At 41.8% G+C, this 23,456-nt stretch overlaps 1 protein-coding gene and 1 long non-coding RNA gene across 6 annotated transcripts in view; both read right to left on the minus strand.

The window, feature by feature from the left end:
- Positions 1 to 21,447, minus strand: part of kcnq5a (potassium voltage-gated channel, KQT-like subfamily, member 5a) — a 128,132-nt gene extending 106,685 nt beyond the window's left edge. For 2 of the 5 annotated variants that reach the window (XM_071205572.1, XM_071205570.1), the window contains exon 1: positions 20,648 to 21,447. In XM_071205572.1, the coding sequence (XP_071061673.1) occupies positions 20,648 to 20,988 (341 nt within the window). In that variant the 5' untranslated portion in view covers positions 20,989 to 21,447. The remainder of the gene's footprint in view (positions 1 to 20,647) is intronic. The other 3 variants (XM_034100543.2, XM_034100539.2, XM_071205571.1) reach the window with 2 other exon arrangements.
- LOC139435166 (uncharacterized) lies at positions 6,966 to 10,132 on the minus strand. Its single transcript, XR_011644434.1, has 4 exons — positions 10,041 to 10,132; positions 7,660 to 7,766; positions 7,210 to 7,270; positions 6,966 to 7,097 (listed from the first exon to the last, which is right to left on the minus strand). It is a non-coding gene; the product is annotated as an uncharacterized lncRNA (long non-coding RNA).
- Positions 21,448 to 23,456: the final 2,009 nt, after the last annotated feature.

Below are 23,456 nucleotides of genomic sequence, written 5' to 3' on the forward strand. Positions count from 1 at the left end.
TTTATAGGAAGTTGCGTTTGGAGCAGTGCAAAATAGTTTGTTGTGTGAGAGAGCAAAGGAAGAGGAGGAGGGAGGAGAGCGAGAGTGAAGGCTATTATCTTTAGCCTTTACTCTCCTTTTAAACAGCCTCATGCAGAATTGGATGGGTTGACATTTAGCACAACACAGGCTAACAAATATCTCCCATCTCTGCTTTCACTCACTCCTTTTCCCTCTCCCTCTCTTTCCAACCAGACCAGTGCCTGACTGAGTTTATGTGCGCAATTTGCTTTCAATGTGTGTCCATTATTTGTCTTAGAGTGGACATATCTTTTCAGATTTGTGTGAACAAACTCTCAAACTCTAAAACAGAAACTGTGATGGGCAAATTCTATTATAAAGACATCAACGTTACTGTATGCCTTCACACACTGTCTCCATTGATAGACTGTATCAAATATGAACGAAGTCTCCGTGATTCGATTTAAAGACCATAACCGTTTTTAATTTCGGGTGTAAGTCTGTTTATTTCTGCTGTGAGTTCGGGCAATTTAACATGGCGGAGTTAAGGCCGCTACACACAAACCTCAGACCAAAGAACGCATACCGAAGGCGTCCTGACTTTTACGTCGGCTACGCCGCCCGGCTACGCCGCCCGCCTACGCCGCCCGCCTACGCCGCCCGCCTACGCCGCACCCCTGTTGATCTGCAAAACCCTGCAAAATGTATATGCAAATCAAAAATTTTGCGAAACGATGTTGTCTTGTTTGGTACCTACATTTTGAAAAAGATCCTGGTCTGCATGTTCTGAACAAACCGATATCAAAACAGGTATAATTACAAACGGTTACGCTGTGATCCTTTGTGCATGCGAAACCAATTCGGCCATGAGTGCATGTTAAAGCATTTGAGTTCCTGTGTGTGGCTAGCTAATGGCCGCTGATTGGCACTGCTCTCCTACACCAGTTAACGCTGATAATGTTGTCCCAACCGATAGCTCTGTTGCTGAAGTTTAACAACCCACACACAAGTTCTCCCAATTAATTATAATGTAAATTCCTTCATCACTATTGCAGTTGTTTGCTTTATTTTGTTGGCAGCATCGCTATCCGCCGCTAACTGCTGGCGCAATGTTGAGAGTTGTGTGGAGGCAATCCCTGCTCTGAATTTCAAGAATAGAGAGCATTGTGAATCTACATTCTTAACTTAAAGGTTTAAGCATGTTCATGACTTTTAATAACAGTTTTGTGACTGATTATATCACAAAAGATCCAATGTTAAAATGCTCTCTCACTGTTTTACCCAAACACACACACACGGTGAGATGTTATCCAAACAGCTGTTTTGTTGTGTCAGGCTGGTTGCTCTGCTGGCTGCTGGCCATGAGAGAAGAGAACACAGAGACTCACTCCACATTAGACTGACTCCTGTCAATGGACTGGGCCCTATTCACACACACACACACACACACACACACACACACACACACACACACACACACACACACACACACACACACACACACACCACACACACACACACACACACACACACACACACACACACACACACACACACCACACACACACACACACACACACACACACACACACACACACACACAGAGGGAAATTCTCTTCCCTATTGTCTCATTCCCTCTCACACCCGTGCACACACACAAATAACACAAAGAGAAGGACTTTTCATACAATGTAACATCAGTCGGTCGATGTTTGTACAAACTCTGGTTGCTAGGGCCAACACGTATTTTCGGGGGAAAACATATTTTTTGGGCAGGTATGTGGAAAAGATTTGAAACACACAATTTCAGTGTACATACACGCACACAAACAAATTCCTATGCACAGAGAGCCGAACCGTTTTCATAAATAGTTGAATATCTGCAGAGAAAAATCCTAAACAGTCGTGACATTTGAGTCGTCATGTTGAAACAGAAACAAAGCCTACTTGGCAATTACACACACACTTGAACCTAAAACCTGCTCTTCTTCCTCTGGCACAAATTAATATAATCTTCCAGCTTTTCCTTCATTATATCATCATCTCGTTCACCTCCGCTTCACAGCAACCCCCATGAGACCATCTCTGATGGAGTCTGATGTTAGGAAACAGGTCAACCCGTGACCTCAATCAATCTCTACTGGCACCCAGCAGGAGCAGCAAAATCAATCCAAAGACATCTGACTTCCTGCTAAAGTCCAAGTCAAATACATGTGTTTAAACGGATGTAACCATTAACTAGCCTGGAATGTAGTTTAGGTAAAATATATGTTATGTGAAAATACTTTTTATTTCAAACATGTTACTCTTTATTATCAGGGAGTACCAAGAAGTCAATCAAGTCGCTTCAGCTGATTCAAAATGCTGCGGCTCGTGTACTAACCAGCGTTAGGAAAAGGGACCACATTACTCCTGTTCTGGCTGCCTTACACTGGCTCCCTATAGAACACAGGATAGAATTTAAAATTCTTCTTCTCGCCTACAAAGCCCTTAATGGGCAGGCGCCATCTTACCTTAAAGAACTCATTATACCCTACTGTCCTACTAGGCATTGCGTTCCAAGAATGCAGGGTTGTTGGTTGTTCCTAGAATCTTTAAAAGTACAATGGGAGCCAGAGCCTTTTCTTATCAAGCTCCACATTTGTGGAATCAGCTTCCAGTTTGTGTTCGGGCGGCAGACACCCTATCCGTTTTTAAGAGTGCGCTTAAGACCTTCCTTTTTGATAAAGCTTATAGTTAGGGCTGATTAGATTCAGCCCCTAGTTTTGCTGATATAGGCCTTAGTTTGTCGGGGGACATCTTACTTCTTCCTTCTCTCTGTCTATACCTGTGTACTCTCATGTTCCGATTAACCCAGCTTCCCCAAATGTCTTTCTTTTTGGTGTCTATATACGCTGGGATCCGGAGTCATGGATGATCCTGCGGTCCTGTGTCCTGGATCGCGAGCGCTGGATCTTGAGTCGTGGCTGTGGTCCTGGATCATAGGTCCTGGATGGATATCCTCGTGGATTCATCTTCCTATTATACACACATGCATTTCCAAACATTTGGACTACCTATGTTGCAAATGTATTATCTTTTCAATTTACACACGCATCTATTGCACGTCTGTCCGTCCTGGAGAGGGATCCCTCCTCTGTTGCTCTCCCTGAGGTTTCTCCCATTTTTCCCTTTAAACTGGGTTTTCTTTGGAAGTTTTTCCTTGTACGATGTGAGGGTCTAAGGACAGAGGGTGTCGTATTGTCATACTGATATTCTGTACACACTGTGAATACCACTGAGACAAATGTAACATTTGTGATATTGGGCTATATAAATAAACATTGATTGATTGATTTGAAAGGAGTTTTAACTCTGTAGATATTCTGCATTCTTTGTCAATAATCAATTATGAATACATTGGTTCAGTCAAATTGACTCTATTGAGTGTCACTTATAAACCTAAGAACTAAGGAGCTGTATGTATAGGAAGATGCTTTCACATAATTGCAGGGTAATTTCACCGGCAGTGGCCCAGTCAGTAGGGGCTTAGTAGGGTCGCCGGTTCAAGTCCCCGAACAGACCTAGAGGGAGTGTGGACTGCTACTTAGAGAGGTCCCAGTTCACCTCCTGCCCTGCCGTGGTGCCCTTGAGCAAGGCACCGGACAACCCCCCCCCCCCCCCCCACTCCCATTGCTCCTGCGTGTGTAAAATTGGCCATTTTGTGCTTTTGTGCAATGTATTCTCTCAGGTTGAATCATCCGACAATCCAACAATTAAATGAGGAGCTTTGATCTCAAGACAATAAATAATACCCACTCAGCAGTGGCGGTTCTACGGGGTGGCACGGGGTGGCAGCTGCCACCTCAGAAAAAGGCCTTGCCACCCCAGCTGCCACCCCATTTGGCAGCTTTGTTTTGAAAGAAAAGTTGTGGCTCATCGGACATTTATGAGAGAAAATCTCTAATGTCCGAGTGCAAGTGAATGCAGCACAAGACGTGAACCTTGTAACCCTCCCCCCCTGGCGCGAGCGTGGAAATATGATTGGCAGTGATTTCATTAGACGGAAGAAATTAGGTATTTGCGGTCAGGGTATGGCTGGGGTAGGCTCCAGCCATACCAAGAAATGGCTGAGCCCCATCTTGAAAAATGATGTTAAAGTAAGCAAAATAAAGTCCGCCAACTGGCGCGGAGTAAATTGCACAGACAGCAGTTAGTCAGATTGATTTCAGCAGCCACTTGTCTGGAAATACCGAAGACCAGAAACGGTTTTGAAAACTTTTGTCACGTAGTGATCCTCTTCTCAATAGAACATCTTTGATAATGTCTTCTGGCCAATCAGAATCAAGATAACGGCGTGGTGTTGTTGCAGGAAGTCCCGATACATTGATACAACATTACGTGTTGATAGAAATCAACACGTAATGAAATAAGACCCCACGGTTTGATTATTGCGTTATTAACGCGTTAACTTGACAGCCCTAATATTTATATGTAAGGCTTTACTGATGTGCCACAATAATGTCACCTATGTCATTGAGTTAAAATATCAATATTGTGGCTTTCCAAGTTAACATTGTTGATATGACTGCGATTAAATCAGCATATACTTCTGCCAGGGGACGCCACCCCTGAAATTCTCCTGCCACCCTCTGGCCACCCCATGAATATTTGTCTAGATCCGCCCCTGCCACTCAGTAAACAAAGAGGATCAGTACTCATGCTTCTCCGGGGAACTTTATCTCAACAAGGAGATGTTCTGGCTCCTGATAGCTTTTAATAAAATATAGAAAGACGTAGCTTGTCTAGGTTATTCGGTTTCATTAAACTCACATATGCCAACGATTCTTCACTCGGAGCACTTCAAAGCATGACAGCAGTGCACGAAAAACACAATTTAAGGGCACTACAAAAACATTGACTCACAACAGATTCGATGTTTGAAATGACTACTGGAAAGATCTAACAGATTGTTCAAGTCTGACTTCTGCCTTCAGAGAAAAGCTCCTGCTGTTTCTACCTCTAAGAATTGTAATGAGTTCACACTGTATGACAAGGCCGACTGAAACGCCTACCCACATCAACAGTAGGGCAGTGCGATTATGGCAAAAATCATAATCACGATTATTTTGGTCATAATCGATATCACGATTATTAAAAACGATTATCCATTTACTTTGAAAACATCCATTTATTGAAAAAATATATTTGAACAGTTGATTACCCTGAACTTTAAGTATACTTCAACTGAAAAACCAATAAAAAAAATAAAAATAACAATTACATTTTTTTCTTTTTTTTAATAAAAATAATAATCGTTTTATTTCGATTACGTTGTTTTCGTAATCGTTGCCAGCCAAAATCGAGATTAATATACGATTAATTGCACAGCCCTAATGAACAGGATCAGAATATTAAATGAAATGGAAAATGAAGGATACCGTGCAGTAACTTGTACAAATAATAATAATAATAATAATAATGGGTTTCATTTATAAAGCACTTCCTATTTGACTTCAAATCCCGAAGTGCTACAAGCAGTGAGCATGAACGGTATAAAAACAGTACACAACATGGTAGAATGAATACAAAGTGTGTTGTGTGTAACAGCAAATGTTGCACTGTCCTCTCCTATTGTCCTCTCTGCTGGGTTGGATATAGAGGGTGTGCCGCTTACTTTATATTCCAGGCCAGAAACACACTAAATTGGTCGAATTTGCATAAAAGCTGTAGTATAGTCTGTACGTCTACTATATGTTGATGCCTGAAGCGTTGTCAATGACAGCTCTACTTTCCTGAGACGTGATGTCATAAATACTCAAATGTTTTTTTGTCCCCAGTTCTGCTACATAGGGCTCAACGCATTCATGTATACATTAGTGCTGTCAAAATTATCGCGTTAACGGCGGTAATTAATTTTTTGAATTAATTGCGTTAAAATATTTAACGCATTTAAGCATGTGCAGAATGGCCCGCCCCATACGTGCCACCAGTGGCAGCGCCAGGGTATGGCTGGGGTAGGCTACACCCAGAGCTATTTAATAGAAGAGTTACGACACCGGAAGTCCAAAAACGGTTATCGTCACGTGGTTCATGTAGACGAGGGATCGTTCCCCGGAAGTTCATGGCGGGCAATGTGAATGCATTGATAACAGGAGATAGAACTACGATTTTTGGTAATTATTAGTGAATAAAGGTTTTGATTTGCAATATTTATACAACAAATCGATATGTGTATGTATTTACATCAATATGTTTTCAAAAATAAAATCGAATTTGCTAATATTAAGTGATAATATTAGGATTAGTGTGAACAACTAGTTTACATGTTACTAACAGTGCCTTGGTTAAAGAGCCTGTTGCTGTTTATTTATAGCTTTGAATTCTTTCAAACCAATATTATCTTCTTAAACTTGTATGGTAGTCAGGAGGATCACTTTCTAATGTTTATTGATACATTTAGAGGGAGGGGATCTAAAGTAATGCTTTAAAATTCAGATTGGATTCATTTCTACCATTTTCTTAAATTCATGGTAGTTTCAGTAATCCCCTGGTAATTGAGGACACAAGTTATCTAAATGACTAATGTCGTCTTTATGGCTTTCAGAAAGGACAGGAGACCGACAGGATATGATGATGATGATGTTAAATGTGTTGCTTTAGGAACATCCATTGCAAATACATGGAATTCAATAAACATAGAAGAGCATATCATGCAGTTTGTCGGTGCCTTTTCCTCCGTGTTGTCCTGGTTTGCTGTGCTGCCTCCTAGTCGCCACCATGGTTTGCTGTGCTGCCTGGGGATGCTCCAATCGCTCAGAGAAAGGAGTACGAATGTACGGCTTCCCCACTGACACAGAGCGGAGGAAAAAATGGCTGGCTCAAGTCAGCAGGAGCAATTTCACGACCAACAGCAACAAAATATGTGATTTATATACAAACACTGCATTTGCACTTTTTCACAAAACGAAAACCACACCATTGGGAAAGCTTAATGTTTTGTTTAATACAAAAAAACAGGGAAAGGCTTGAAAAACACAGAGTTGAGACTCAGGGTGCAGGGTGAGGGTCTCAGTGCAGGTATTCAGGCTCCATTGAACCCCCCTCTGGTTCTTGTGCTGAGAGAGGGAGTAACAGACAGGAGAAAGGGTTATACACACCTATATAGCACACCTATTGCCTTGGGGAGATAACGTGTTTACTTCTATAAAACAGTAGTATTAAACGTACCTTGTGTTTTCACTCTCACTTAAGTCCCTCTCCCTTTGCCATCAATCCAGAATCAGCTGGGCTGCAACATTATACAGACAGGTAATAATCAACAGAATCACAAGGACACAATATGGCTCTGCTAAAAACACTCACTCTTACACGCACCAAAGTTATATTTATCTAATATTTAACTCCCTCCACCCCCGCATACAATCCCGTTTAGAAGCCCCTCTTCTCTAATTCAACATGTTGGACGAAATGACATAGAGAGAACGGAATTTACAATTAAAAGGCTGTTCAACGTGTGTTGCTAACTTGCTTCGGTATGCTAGCTTAATCTGTTATCTGTAAACGTTCCCTAAATCTACTAATTTAGGGATAATCCACTGACATCCTTTAATACACATGTTCATTTGAATCAGATGTACTGATAATATCCGCAATATACATCTTTAAACTTCTTCTTACCTTTAAAAGTCCGTCACGAACGGTCTATTATGCAGCAACTCCACAGCTCTGCCAGCCTTGGCGCTAACTTCCGGGGAACGATTGAGAGGCTCCACGATCCGCCATTGCTGTAAAAAAGTGGTCCATTGGAGTGAACGGAGATGTCGTAACTCTTCTATTAAATGGCTCTGGCTACACCCATACCAAGAAATGGCTTAGCCCCACCATGAAAAATGATGTTAAAGTAAGCAAAATAAAGTCTGCCAACTCGCGCGGAGTAAATTCCACAGACAGCAGTTAGTAAGATTGATTTCAGTAGCCACGGTTTTGAAAACTTTTGTCACGTAGTGATCGTCTTCTCAATAGAACATCTTTGATAACGGCGTGGTGTTGTTGCAGGAAGTCCCGACGGAGAATACTTTTGCTGTAGTACAGGGGAGAGCCATATAATAGTATTAATATGGCTCTGGTACAGGGGTGCACATAACTGGTACGCAGGTTATTTGCGTAATCTGAAATGCGTACCGTCACTTGTGTCACAAAGCATACATATATTACTTTCAAAACACTGTAATCAGATGTAGCAAAAAAAAGTGTAACGGTCTTAATATAGAGACCTACATGCAGGTTAATTAATCACATTCATCCATTTTTCCATGTCATTGATACCAGATGACCCGTCCACGTTAGAAAATGGTTGCCGATTAGGGTGCATTTACCTGCAGCTGGTCGTCACTCAATATTGTTCAACATGAACTGCACAAAAGCAGGGAATGCATAATGAACGTAAAGAAATTAACTCATGCTTGTACCTCATCACAGTGCGACACAGAAAAATGGAAGTTGTACGGATATATTTAGCGTTAATCTGGCACATTGTTTTCCATGTTGGACCACTCTGTGCGGAAGTGACACATCCAAACTCATATTGTCAACTCAGGAACTTTTCATATTCACTGACGATGTTTATCACTTTGCCTCCATAAAAGGAGAGACCTGCTAATCTGGAGAACCTGAGGTTGGAGGCAGCCATGCTTCACAGTCTCATTTCCCATCAGGTAAAATGTCAATGTCGTTATTGGGTGGATGTGCACGCTGTTCCATTGATGGGTTATTAAGCATGTGCGTCACCCTGATGTTCCACGCATACACATTTACCCATCCACACTCGTTCCATTTACGTTGTTTGAGTTCAACCCTGTTTTCCTGTTATTGTATTTATAGAAATGGATCAAAAAGAGAGAGAATCTTTGTTCCTGAAACTTTCAGAGTCTCTTTACACAGAGGGGACACATGGTGATGTAGAAGAGACATGAAGAAGAGAGGACACATGTTGATGTAGAAGAGACATGAAGAAGAGGGGACACGTGTTGATGTAGAAGAGACATGAAGAAGAGGGGACACATGTTGATGTAGAAGAGACAGGAAGAAGAGGGGACACATGGTGATGTAGAAGAGACATGAAGAAGAGGGGACACATGTTGATGTAGAAGAGACATGGAGAAGAGGGGACACATGTTGATGTAGAAGAGACATGAAGAAGAGGGGACACATGTTGATGTAGAAGAGACATGAAGAAGAGGGGACACATGTTGATGTAGAAGAGACATGAAGAAGAGGGGACACATGTTGATGTAGAAGAGACATGAAGAAGAGGGGACACATGTTGATGTAGAAGAGACATGAGGAAGAGGGGACACATGTTGATGTAGAAGAGACATGAAGAAGAGGGGACACATGTTGATGTAGAAGAGACATGAAGAAGAGGGGACACATGTTGATGTAGAATTGACATGAAGAAGAGGGGACACATGTTGATGTAGAAGAGACATGAAGAAGAGGGGACACATGTTGATGTAGAAGAGACATGAAGAAGAGGGGACACATGTTGATGTAGAAGAGACATGGAGAAGAGGGGACACATGTTGATGTAGAAGAGACATGAATAAGAGGGGACACATGTTGATGTAGAAGAGACACGAAGAAGAGGGGACACATGTTGATGTAGAAGAGACACGAAGAAGAGGGGACACATGTTGATTTAGAAGAGACATGAAGAAGAGGGGACACATGTTGATGTAGAAGAGACATGAAGAAGAGGGGACACATGTTGATGTAGAAGAGACATGAAGAAGAGGGGACACATGTTGATGTAGAAGAGACATGAAGAAGAGGGGACACATGTTGATGTAGAAGAGACATGAAGAAGAGGGGACACATGTTGATGTAGAAGAGACATGAAGAAGGGGTAATTAAACCACACGGTGGACTGTCAGGTCAGGTGTCTCACAGCAGAGCAAAGATATCACTTCAAAAAAAGAACATTGCCCTTCTTCGTAAACACTTCTCTCGTCATCTCTTCTTTTCTCACACATCCTGTCTTTCTCTTTCCCTCTCAATACCTCTTGTCTTCTGCATTTCATTTCTCCTATTCCAATTATTCTAGCAGTGGGAGAAAACATGTCGAACGAAGCCGCCACCTGGCACGGTGCTCTGTCTCCCTCCGTCTGAGGAAGTGCCAGCGTGGGTGAGCTGATGTTGTTCAGCATGAGTCAGTGTGTCACGCAGGAAAAAGTGATTGATTTACCCAAATAAATTATTCACAAGCTGTGTCGCGGGCTGTGCTGGATTGTATGTTTTTGCCACGATATATCAATGTGCATGTGTGAAATATCCATACTGTAAAGCTGTACAGCATTCTTGATGTATCTGTATCTCATTTCCGAAGAGTTTGGAGCAAAGAGTGAGTCAGAGGAATGCATGGACACCTGTGTGTGTGTGTGTGTGTGTGTGTGTGTGTGTGTGTGTGTGTGTGTGTGTGTGTGTGTGTGTGTGTGTGTGTGTGTGTGTGTGTGTGTGTGTGTGTGTGTGTGTGTGTGTCGTGTGTGTCACCCTAAGAGTTATTTATTTTAATTCCTATCAGTTGCAGTGACTCTTAAAGAAAAGACAGATTATAAAAAGCACAATTGTAAACCAGAATTACAAAACTTGAAAACAAAGCATGTGAGCAGCACTATATCATGTTATGGAAACTTCTAAATGAAAAATAGCATCTTAGAGCTTTTAAATGATGTCTTGTGATTATTGACAATGTATGTTTACTCTTATGTCAGTTTCTTTAATACGGTGTATAAGCAAATGTTCACGGTATGAAGACTTCAATTTTAATACCACAGTATGTTGTGCTAAAATTGTAATCTTCTATAGGATCAAATGGAAATGCTTGAGTACAGACAGTGTAGAAATATTCCTGATTAATACTTTTACAATATTCAAGAACATGTCAGAAGTGAATACTGTCCAATTTACTCCACGATAGTTAAACATTATATTTAAGGAAGATTAGTCGATTTCCCTAAACAGTTGTTGCCCCGTGAAATATGCTCATTACAGAGACCTGAAGACAGGAAGCAGGGAGACACTTCCAGAAAATGCTTACTTTTTTGTCAAAAAGTTAGCGAAAAGACTTTTAGGACCACTGAAGCGTTGTTGCCAGGCAACCAATGAAAGTACAAGGTGCTGCGACATGTGAGAACGACGACCTGCCAACAAACAGTTGCAAGCTTTATGATGACGCTGTGAAACAGACGCACATGGCTGCGTTCTACTCCCCTCAATTATGTAAAGTGCTTCAACAAAATGGAAGTTAAGCTTATTGGCAAGGTCGAAGACTTTCCAGGTTTCTATGAAATAACTTTTAACAAGCTCCGAGGATTAAAATCCATGCAGACAGCCCTCAGGAAATGAATTATAAGGGGAAAGCATGCCATGTGTGAACCAGACACAATGCGTTCTAATGGTGATAAAACTATAGAGCAAAGCTAACTATACAAAGTGTGTGTGTGTGTGTGTGTGTGTGTGTGTGTGTGTGTGTGTGTGTGTGTGTGTGTGTGTGTGTGTGTGTGTGTGTGTGTGTGTGTGTGTGTGTGTGTGTGTGTGTGTGTGTGTGTGTGTAAAAGGGATTTATTTGAGTCTTTTGAGCGATGTGACATGTATGGTGGAGCAGGGGACACTGGTGTGACGTTTACCCAGCAGCGGTGCACTCTGTGTGGGCAGGAGGACTGTAGATCTCAGCCTGTCTCCATCCAACAGCTCTGGGGATTGCTCAACAAACTGGCACCTCCGCTGATACATGAGGACTGCCGAATGACTAATGAACACACACACACACACACACACACACACACACACACACACACACACACACACACACACACACACACACACACACACACACACACACACACACACACACACACACACACACACACACACACCTTGCATTCATACTTTCCCTTCAGACTTTCACTACACACTCATTGACATACGAGTATCTGCTCGAAAAAACTCCTCGACACACCCAGACCTACAACCTACACACTTCCTGTGTGACCTGCACATGAAGTCACAGTACATTATTTTGTCACTGCACTCCCTTCTCCGATCTCGCACCTCCTCACCACTGAGCTCTGACTGATGCTGGCGACTGGTTCTCTGATGGAACGACAAGTCGATGCGATCAAATCTCTCCACTGATGCATGATAATTAGCTTTACACATTTGAAAGTGCGCTCGACACAGCAGTACTGAGGAGAATATGTAGTGGGTGTCATGAAACCGTCCTAAGCGTTCCTGGTACACTCGGGTGTTTGCAGAGTGATGCACTGATTTATGCATTAATTATCAGTTTGATTGATAAATAAAACTCGCAAAAAGCTTCTCGACTAACTGCTGAGGCGTTGGGAGTGGGAGGACACATTGGGACGATGTTGGAGTGTCGTTGAATGCAAATTAAAAAGACAAACCAACTCTCAGCTGTATAACCACATAATGATAACAGAACTTAAAAGTCCAATCTGACTGGTTCCTATGTTAAAAAAGGTTTAAGTAAGTAAGAACCACCATTTACTACAATCATCCTGTAGGGGAGGTTTTCCTAATTACTGAACCTCCATGTATTTTAATAGGAATTAAGAACCTTTCCTTAAGCTGCTTCTGGGTCCATCCATCCATCTTCTCCCGCTTATCCGTGGTCGGGTCACGGGGGTAGCAGTTCCAGCAGAGAGCCCCAAACGTTCCTTTCCCTGGCCACATCAACCAGCTCTGACTGGGGGATCCCAAGGCGCTCCCAGGCCAGCGAAGAGATATAATCCCTCCACCTGGTCCTAGGTCTACCCCTTGATCTCTTCCCAGCTGGACGTGCCTGGAACACCTCCCTAGGGAGGCGCCCAGGTGGCATCCTAACTAGGTGCCCGAACCACCTCAACTGGCTTCTTTCGACGCGAAGGAGGAGCGGCTCAACTCCGAGTCCCTCCCTGATGACCGAACTTCTCACCTTATCTCTAAGGGAGACACCAGCCACCCGGCAGAGGAAACCCATCTCGGCCGCTTGTATCTGCTTCTGGGTGTTACTCCTAAATACCGTATGTGCTTTAACTTTATTATTGCAGAAGATAAAAAGTATAAAACGTCCTGGTGTTGACGTGTTCTTGCATTGTTGATACACCCGTCAGTGCGTGCTTGTATAAGTTACATGCAAAGCTGTCTGTGAAATACTTTTGACAACTAAAAGTGCTTTTTCCAGCACACGTGGAATAAGCAAGCTTTAACATTCTGTTTCTCTGCACAGAAACTTATGAATCTCTCTCAATGTTTTCATCGCTCTTGCTTCCTCTCCATCCATCCCTCAGTGTTGCCCTGCATGACTTTGTACCAACTGGTGAGCTGGGACACACACACCGTCTGTGTTGTGTTACACGCTCCAGTGAGGACAGAAAATAAAACACCCATTACCTTTAATAGGTACCCACTCTGTACCCATTCATGCAAACACCGGAACACATTATGACAGTATTTATACATGCACACACACACATGTCTTTCTTTTCATCCTATCTAATGGGTCCTTAGCATTTTCCATTGGGGGCTCGCCAACATCCTCCTTTCTACCTGGAAGAGGCTCTGAACCTAAACACAGAGACTCTTTTATGGGCAAGGTGTCTCAAATATCATGTTCTCTTTAGGATGCCTTTGATCTCCTTCAGGTCTGAGTGCATTTCACATTTTTAAGGGAAGGGATCAATGCACCTGCAGCTTAATAACCTCTCTGCAACAGCCCTGTCTAAGATGTAATAAACGTATGCACGCTTAAACTCTCATTACTTCATATGTTAAAGAGCAAAAGTGCGAAATTATTCCAGATGTTACTTTAGGTAGGTTCTGTAATAACCCATCCTCAGTGTTATTGCTACGTGGCTGTTCATAGAGAAATGACGACACACACATTGAATGCTTTTTGTGGTTAAAGGATCAACTGGATGTAGGTTGATCACTGGACAACGTGTGTGTGTTTTCCTCATGGCATCGCCTCAGGCTGGGTGGAACTGTTACCTGTCGATGGTCCAGAACACCCTGGGATTCATGAATGAGGCATTCACACCATGTAACGTAATCAATCTCTCAGAGGAGTGTTGATACACACTCTTACTCACTTTCAAGACACACAAACAACATGGACCAACACATACACACATCAAGGCACGGTCAGGTGTCACGTCTTGTGCAGAAAAAACCTCAACAATTGAGCAAACAGTTCAAAGAAACTGTATTAAATATTGTTTCACACACAAAAACAGAAGGGGATCATCTTCACGGTTTAGCACCTAAATTGGACCGTGGCTGGAACCCATTTACGAGAATGTAATGAGGCCAACGCACGCCATCTCATTAAGAGAATGAATTTGAATGCCAGCAGTGGGAGCACTATTTGGCGAGACGTAAGGCCAGATGCCGATCAGTGTCTCGGTTAATACTGCAGACCATCAGAAATTCCTAGAGAGTACGCAGAGTAACATCGAGACATCAAGCTGTTCTTTTTCACATTTTCACAGCATGGATCTAAATACACAAAAGCACACAGCAGCATCTGTTCCTACACAACTGCTTACTAATGAAACCATCAAAGGAAACGTTTCTTCCTGTGTGTTCGTCTCCTACCACGTGTCGAAGTGTTTCTGTTTATAGATGTAACTGTATGTGCATTTTGTTTTTACATGCTCCGTATATTTGTTGATATAAGTGAGTTTGTGTGTATTATTTTATGGCTATTAAGGTTAAAGGTGGGGTAAGTTTGAGAAACCGGCTCGAGATACACTTTTTGTTATATTCCATGGAATGCTCTTAACATCCCGATAGCAATGAATATCTTAAATGCTTTGACAACAAATCCATACAAAATTTCATCTGTGGAAGCCGTGGCGCTGTAAAAAGCACGACCAATCATCTGAGCCGGCCCGGCTAAAGTAACTGGATGGCCTACCTGCCTGTCAGCCTTCCATCTGGGCACAAACTCATCTCGTGCCCTCACTGGTCATGTGCACGTTCGTGTGTGTTGGAGGAGGGGCTCTGTGAGGAAGTGGCAGATTTCTTCCGGCTGTGTATTTTCAAATTCTAGCGATCTCGAGCTGGTTTCTCCAAAATTACCTACCCCACCTTTAACACGATAATAACATCTTATCCAAATTCTATTTAACACCACCATGTCTTCTCCGGAAGCAAAAATTGCACATTGTGGACACAAATCGCAGAAGTGAATATGTATTGTTAGCTGTTGTTAATCTATCTTCTCATGGAAGGATAGATTTAACAACTTAACTCTCATAAACGGAGCTGGAGCATTTCAGAAAAGTCCTCCACGGAGCCAACAGAGTGTTGGAGGGAACCATGGGATTTTAGCCTCTGCAGACCATTTACATGCACACAAACCTCACAGACTACAGATAAGGGAGAACCCCAAAAATAATAAAGGGGCCCCATTAAATACTTAAATAAACGTCTTCTATGATACATTTCAAACAGATTAAAATGTCGTTTTTTTAAATTTGTTTAGATTAAAGGTGGGATAGAAACCAGCTCGAGTGTTTCTGAAATAAATTACATACCCCACCTTTAACTATGAATCATAATATTAATCACAATAATATATTTTATTGATTGACATCCATAATCATTTTAAAATGTCTATTAGTGATTGTATTTATTGCCCATACATCTTTGTTTTTTGCATGTTTCTGTATCGACTTTGACTTTTGTATTTACAGGCTTACATGTGCTTGTGTGTAAGCAACAGTACAAGTATGTGTGTATACGTGTGGTTACATACTACTCCCTGCTACCTAGCAACAACACACAATGCAGTGACTGAAGGAGAGCGACCACTTTGACATCCATTCCATTAATGACATGTGACAACAGACTGAAATGACTGTAAATCAATGCAGGACAATACGGCCATAACAAGGGTTTTTTCACTGTGAAGACATTGCAATGCAACTTTGAAGTTTGAATTGAATTGGTATAAATAACAAGTCACATCTCGTATGCAATAAATTTTATTGTGGATAGTGTTGGATCTATCAGGGTGAAAGCTAGTTTGTGAAGATAGATCCAAAACTATCCACATTAAAAGTGATTGCATACGAGACGTGACTTGTTATTTATCCCAATTAAATTCAAACTTCAAAGTTTCATTAAAGCCGTATATGAAATGTATTTAATGAGTTCAGCAGAATGTATTAGGATCAGTGACTTTAGATACCAGTTGCCCGTAGGTCTTAAAGTTGACTTCAAGCAAACAGAAATGACGACTTCAAAGAAACAAATGAGGAAAAGTTTCAATATAAATCCCACACCAGAAATCCCTTTGGCAATTAAAGATTTAACAGATGGTGAAATGATTGCTAAATGCATTTTTTTTCACGCATCAAAAGAGACTGAATTTCATTTGACTGAATCAAGAGGAATATACAACTGCAACTAGGGTAACAAGAGGTGCAGCGAGAAAAAGTTCTTTCAGTCAGTCTTCATGTTCTGTTAAAGCTGCTCAGCAATGGAACTCGATCCCACCTCCAATCAGAGACCAGACCACATTCACTTTATTTAAATCCCAACTCCAAACCTGGTGAGTGAGGAATCCGCTCTGCCAACACTGACCCAATGTTCTGCTCCGTACAACCCACCGCCTGTGTTTTAACATGTTCTTTTGTTTTGTTTTAATGTTCTATATTTTAAATTGTTTTATTTAAGTATCCCAGTAATGACTGTTGCTTGTTTTAAATGTATTATATTTACTTGTTTAAAATTAAATGTGTTTTAGGTTGACTTTTAAAATCTGTCCAGGGACTACAGATGAATAGCCTCTTGGCTAACTCTGGCACGTTTACAGAAATGTTCATAAATGTGCACTGTCCCTGTTAAATAAATAAATGAATTTATACGGTTCCCCGCAACACGTTGAGTTCAGTGTGAAATGGCACCAAAACGCATTGAGACCGCCATGTTTTTCGAGTTAGCAGATTTGATTGAGATGCTTACATTTCTCTGCTTGTTTTGAATGTGTACAAAGAAATGGTTTGCTTAGACATAAACTATTAAAACACAATTGGTTGAATGCATAGCGATCATTGCTCTGTTGCAGTGAGTTTATGTTGGAGTCCGTCTCCCGCACGGGTCAGACATCACTCAATAGAGTTTGCCCTCAAAAGGAAGTGCAGAGAACCCCATCTAATGGACGTCATTCGACAAACTAAAAACATACATGTTCACTCACGTGAGTAGATACTATTACAACAGTCCACTTGACACTAACATTGTGCCCCGTTGAAACTGTTTTTTGGCATTTTAACATCTGAGATGCCAATGCCCATAAAACAACACAGCAAAGCAAGTACACATGTTCTGGGATTAGCAAACAATCTGCACTCCTTTAAAAACAATTCCTTTATCTGTAAATCTCCAGGTCTAAAGTGTAACGGTACATGAAGTCGATGTTTGGCTAATGATGTCATTTGTAGTCATCTCCAAAACAACTCAATTAAAACTCTCCCTTTGCAAACATTATTTTTTGGGAGTTCAAACGGTGTTGCATTTATCAGTACCACCGACACTAGAGCTGGTATCCAAATGATTAATTGAATGCAAGAAAACATCTATTATAAAGTAAATATCATCCAATAGCTAAAGAGAAGAATATGTCTGCATATCAAACTGAAAACACAGCTTTGGTTATCATCTGAATCCTTAAATGCCTTTTCCTCAAATCTTCCTGCCAATGTGCTCTCGATATAGGATTATATTCCTAATCTCACTGATGTTTCTTTATCTCACTTAAATGGTTTGTGTAAGGCCGTGGTTGTGAGCAGATGTAACGACTTAACCCCCGCAACCTCAGCTGTCCCGTCTGAGCAAATAAAAGGTCAACATCCGGCCTCGCAGCCCCTCCTCTGACAGTTCCACTTCCTCCTTCTCACAGCGCTCCCCTTCTAAAAGGTCTGCTGGGACGGGAAGGGATGTGGGGTTTCACCACCCTCACCATGCGGCGGTGGGTGGGCGTTCTGGAGGCAAGTGTGTGAAACAGATACATAGACCCATGCATAATGTATTTGTTGTCTATATACTGCATGCAGTGATATAAAAGCAGACAGCGAGAAACAGGACATACAGTGTGTATTCTGTTAAAAGAACAGAGCCTGCTTTTCCATGAACCAACTCCCTGTCCAACAATCTGCCACATGTTCATATAAATAATTGTAACAAAGTCACACAGGATATGATGCGATTTATATTGCCAGGTGTTTCAAATCAACTGAGAAACTCCTTAACATGAGCATCGACTGCTTCCAACACTGAGCAGACTCAATCAAATCTCAGACTCATTGTCTACTACGTTTGATTGACAGGTGATCTCTTGGATGTGCAGTGCAGAAACAGCACAGCAAACAGTGCAACACAGAAAAGGATTTTGCAGATGACCAGTGTATTCCAAAGAACAAGACACTATCTCTAAAGATTCGAGCACAGCCAAGATACAAACAGTTGTGGATCGATATAGTCTACAGAAAGCTTGTGTCATGTTGACAATCCCATTGGGACCAAAACAGCATCAGGCAGAAGAGCAAACATGTGTTTGTTTAGACCAGGGGTGGGGAACCTTTTTCCTCTCAAGGGCCATTTCAATGTTATCAACATCCTCCGAGGGCAGTACAAATTATTGACCTCTGCTTAAAAAGACTAAAATCACAGCCCATTCATTTGGCCTTTCTTTCATGCTGTGCAAAGAAAAAGCAACCTCTTAATCCAGATATCTTACCATGACTCACGTATGCATGCACGGTGTGGCATGACCACCAAACAGAAAGATATGGACACAAGATGTGTGCAAATGTATTTAGTTTCCTATCCATGTGAACATGATTTAAGTGGGGAGGACCTAACCTCCTCTAGGGGGGGTCCGGGGGGCATGCTCCCCCGGGAAGATTTGTTTTTAAATGTTGAAGTTAAAAACATCAATCTGGTGCACTTTGAGAGCAACATTAGGAGATCTATGGAAACATCTCTCAGCACCCATATGAAACAGAACTGTGAAAAGATTTTCTTTTTCTTTATGGATATTTTACAAATCACTCCCCTTTCAAACTGTATTCTTGTTTATTAATAACAACTTTTTTTTACTGTCATATAGTATTTTATACCTGTTTACTTTATTCTCTTATAACTATAATGATCATATAAAGATGTGCCTTTACCTCACTGGTTGTCGAAAAAGCTTCTTATATTCGTTAGCATAGCTAGCTAACCAGATGCTAATAACAACAAAGTTATTGACTGTATGATCAGTATGACAGATGAACAGATCGCCACTGGGCTTACAACTAAAGACACAGCCGCGCAGAAACTGCCGCATGTGTACGGTTCCTTATGGATACTGCAATTTTGGGAATTGCCGGAGCGGAGCTGCGTTCTGGTGCTCCCCGTCAGAACTACGCCCCTGACAGAGATACCACCTGATGACATGTTAGGCTTGTGTTGTGTTCAAGGACCCTGACCTTGGCCAGGAAAAACAGGCACTCACTTGTTTAATTATTTTGCGGTCTAGATTTCTTTAATTTTGTCTTTTTTGCGTGTGTTTATAAATTACCTCGAGGGCCACACCAAATTGTCTCGCGGGCCGTATACGGCCCGGGGGCCGGAGGTTCCCCACCCCTGGTTTAGACGGACACGAACCAGAATAGCTCATCTCACATTTTTGGAATAAACTGCAAATGAGTTAATGAATCTGGATGAAAGAGAGGAAACTAAAAAGGAGAATTAAAATCAAATGTTGGCAATTTCACACCAGAGAAACCTATCTGTGGTAAACTGAAGGCAGTTTTAAAATCAGTAACTTAAACTGAATATAGCTTTAAAAGTGTCCCTCCAGGGCTTTTCCCAGAGCCACTCTTTTTAAAGCCAATGTCTAAACCAGTGATGAAAGACTCAAAATAATGCAGAAGTGGATGTTACTGTACATTCACCCTCGTTAACAGGTTGTTGGCCTTCTCCAAGAACCCCAAATCTGTTTTAGCTTCTCGTGCTGCGTAACAATTTGGAAGTGATTGGCCATTATAGGCTATAGTGTCTCATTTACTGACTCCATTGTTGCAATTGAGTCTGCAATACACACATACACACCTGTAGTGCATTCATTGTCATTCAACTCTAAATAATTCAGGTCTGTGTCTCCAGTGTTTTATGCACAGCACACTGTTGCTTGAGCAACAGGTGATCACATCCAAAGAAATCGCACTGACATGCAGAGATGTAGCCAATACTTAAATCCACAGATATCAGATATCAGATATTAGATATATATGAAATGCAATTATCCTCATAGCCAGGACATCTTAACAGGCAACATCTACAAAAAAAATGGTAGGAAAGATAAAAGTAACCCAGTCAAAAATGTATTTGTATGCTGAATGTGTGTGTTGGGGTGGAAAGACATGGATGTGCATGTGTGAGTGAAAAGAGAGTCCACAAAAAAAATGTAAACTATCATGTGTGTGGCCCAAGCTGGTTATTACCATCAAGGGAAAATCAGGTAATAATAAACCTATTAATTTGAAAGAATGAACAGGGGGAATAAAGTGTTGAAGCAAACTGCTATATAAGGATTTAAAGTGCGAGTACTCACACAAACGCATGGTAGACGAACGCCCATTCCCTCGGTCTCTCCAACACATTGTAGAGGTAATTCTGGAGCCGCCGGTATCGCGCGTTCCTGCGGCCGCTCTGCGCGCTGTAGATCAGCGGCTTCCCGAGCAGGCTGAGCCGGGCTCCCTGCTTCCTCTCCGACCCCAACGCACCTGCCGTGGAAGGAGATAGGAGACCGTCACCTACTCGCCCCGCGTTATTCATTTCCCTGCGCCCAGACTCCACATCTTTCAGTGCGTTGTCCTGCGCCCTGCTTCCAGTCGAGGTCTTCAGCCAGAGCCCAGTGCCGCTGCTCTCGTCTCCGGTGTGACTGCGCGGCATGGCATCACCAGCGCACACACACACATGTAGCCTCGTGCGCCAGAGGGTGTTTGACTACTTTCACTATACAGCAAGTAAAACAAAGCAGTGGTTAAAGAGTTAACTAGCTGCTCTCATCCTGTCATCCTGTGAGCAGATCCACCGTGCTGTTTGGGAACTTTGGCCATCTGCGAAAAGCTGGAGAAGAGTGGGGTTATGAAGGAGTGGGTCCATTGGAGACACTTGGCTGGGGGAGGGCTCTCTCCCACCCTCCCTCACTCTCTTTATTACCCTCACTCACTCTCACTTTCCGTCTTGCTTCTTTCTGTCAAAGTGTGTTGAGGCTGCCGGTGCCGGTGCTGCCCCGGACCATTCTCGCTTTTACGCATCGGGCAGAGAAAGCCACAGCTCAGACAACACCACCAGAAACACAATGTTAGGTGATCTCCACATCCAAAGTTGCGGCTTTATCTATAAATGTCCTTTTTGAATAACACATGAATTGAAAAAACGTTAAAAGACAAAAGTGCACCGATGACGCAGGTTTTACGCAGGCAATATTTCCCTATGTCCTAAACAACCAGCGTGATATTGATTTATTTATTTTTTAAAACATCAAGGCCAACACGGCGCATTCATCTGTCACTTAAGTTATGCTTTGAAAGACTTCTAACTGTGTTATTTTAGCATTTTATTAAGTCAGACTTAACTGTCAATTCAACTTAATCTCTAAATCGGTTGAACATGCATCATCAACTCGAGAATATACTCAGAGAATCGAACGGAACCGAACCGGCTTTATACATATTAACTGCTGCGTCACTGTCCACCGATCATGTGACCCATGGAAAGCACGGGCTACTTTGGCTTGTCTTCTGAGGCTTTCACGGTGTTACTGAATAGGCCGACCACACGAAATATCCTGCTCTAAAATGTACAGCTTGATGCATCCATTTCTATTCCTAAAGTTTTTATGAGTTGTTTTTTCAATGTCTATGACTGATTTCTTTGACAATAGTTAAGACATATACAAACAGTTGTGATCTTAAGGCTCAGTTTAGTATTGTTCAATCAAATACCTAAGAACAGAATTTGTTTTTATGCAAATGTTCCCATTGTTTTGGCTTCGTGCAACTGAGAGAATTTGTTGAAGAGAATTTTACAATTTTTTTATTTGGACTTTCCGACTTTATCCACCCAACACTCGAGATGGCGTCAGCAATATAAAGCCCTCGTTTTCTTTTTGTAAATGTGAGCCCATCACATGGCCAATATGAGCAAGACATGTTTTGTTCTCCTTGTTGGAATTTAAGACTGTGATTATAGCGTGACATCTAGTGGTCAAACATAAGCATTACACGAAGAGCCCATGGGACATCAATCTGGATTCAATTTGAAGATAACTAAACCGTAACTTTGATATAGAAAACAGCAATATAAATTAAAACATGGAACAACAAAAATAATAATAAAAACTTAATATTCACTAACGATCTGAAGTGATAATTGACCAGCAGTATATTGCAATAGTATGCAGTGGCAGTTCTAGAACATTTGACATGGGGTGGCAAGAGGTCATGCCAGGGTGGCATGGGAGGGCCGACAGTACGTGGTATTTTATAATGTTTTTAAATAACCTATTTATTGTTAAATCATGCCCTAAACAAGGTGTTCCAGACCAACAAACTCAAATATAGTATAACACTGCAGAAAATACTCATGATACCCTAGAATTCTGTTTACTGTAAGTACAGTAAAAGTACTTAAAGGTGGGGGTAGGTAAGTTTCAGAAACCAGCTCGAGATTACACTTTTTGTTATATTCCATGGAATGCTCTTAACATCCCGATAGCAATGAATATCTTAAGTGCTTTGACAAAAAATCCATTACAAAATGTCATCTGTAGAAGCCGTAATACTGTAAAAAGCACGACCAATCATCTGAGCCGGGCCGGCTAAACGGATTGGATGGCCTACCCTGCATGTCAGCCTTCCATCGGGGCACAAACTTATCTCGTGCCCTCATTGGTCATGTGCGCGTTCGTGTGTGTTGGAGGAGGAAGTGGCCAAGATTTTCTCCGGTTGTGTATTTTCAAATTCTAGCGATCTCGAGCCGGTTTCTCAAACTTACCTACCCCACCTTTAAGCTTATAATTAAGTACACAAATGACATCACCCATCTCTTAAGAGAGCTAAAGGTGACCTGTGCAAGCAACACATTTCAATACATATATCAAATACTAAGAGCCGCTAGATTGTGCTACTGTAATGGAATATGTAAGGAGAATAAGAACATACCATGTGGTCCAGCTGGAGCTTCATCTGCCTCTGTCCTTCTTTCTGACACCTCATCTTATTCCTCACATACAATTTCTTTTTCTCCACTAATGTCTTCATCTCCTCCTGGCTTCCTCCTGCTCTGACCCTCCTGGTCTCTCAGTGAACTCTCTTTTCCTTTTCCTCTTTCTGTTCGTCCTGATCACTTGCAAT

This window comes from Pseudochaenichthys georgianus, chromosome 15 (assembly GCF_902827115.2).
Source record: "Pseudochaenichthys georgianus chromosome 15, fPseGeo1.2, whole genome shotgun sequence".
Taxonomy (NCBI): domain Eukaryota; kingdom Metazoa; phylum Chordata; class Actinopteri; order Perciformes; family Channichthyidae; genus Pseudochaenichthys; species Pseudochaenichthys georgianus.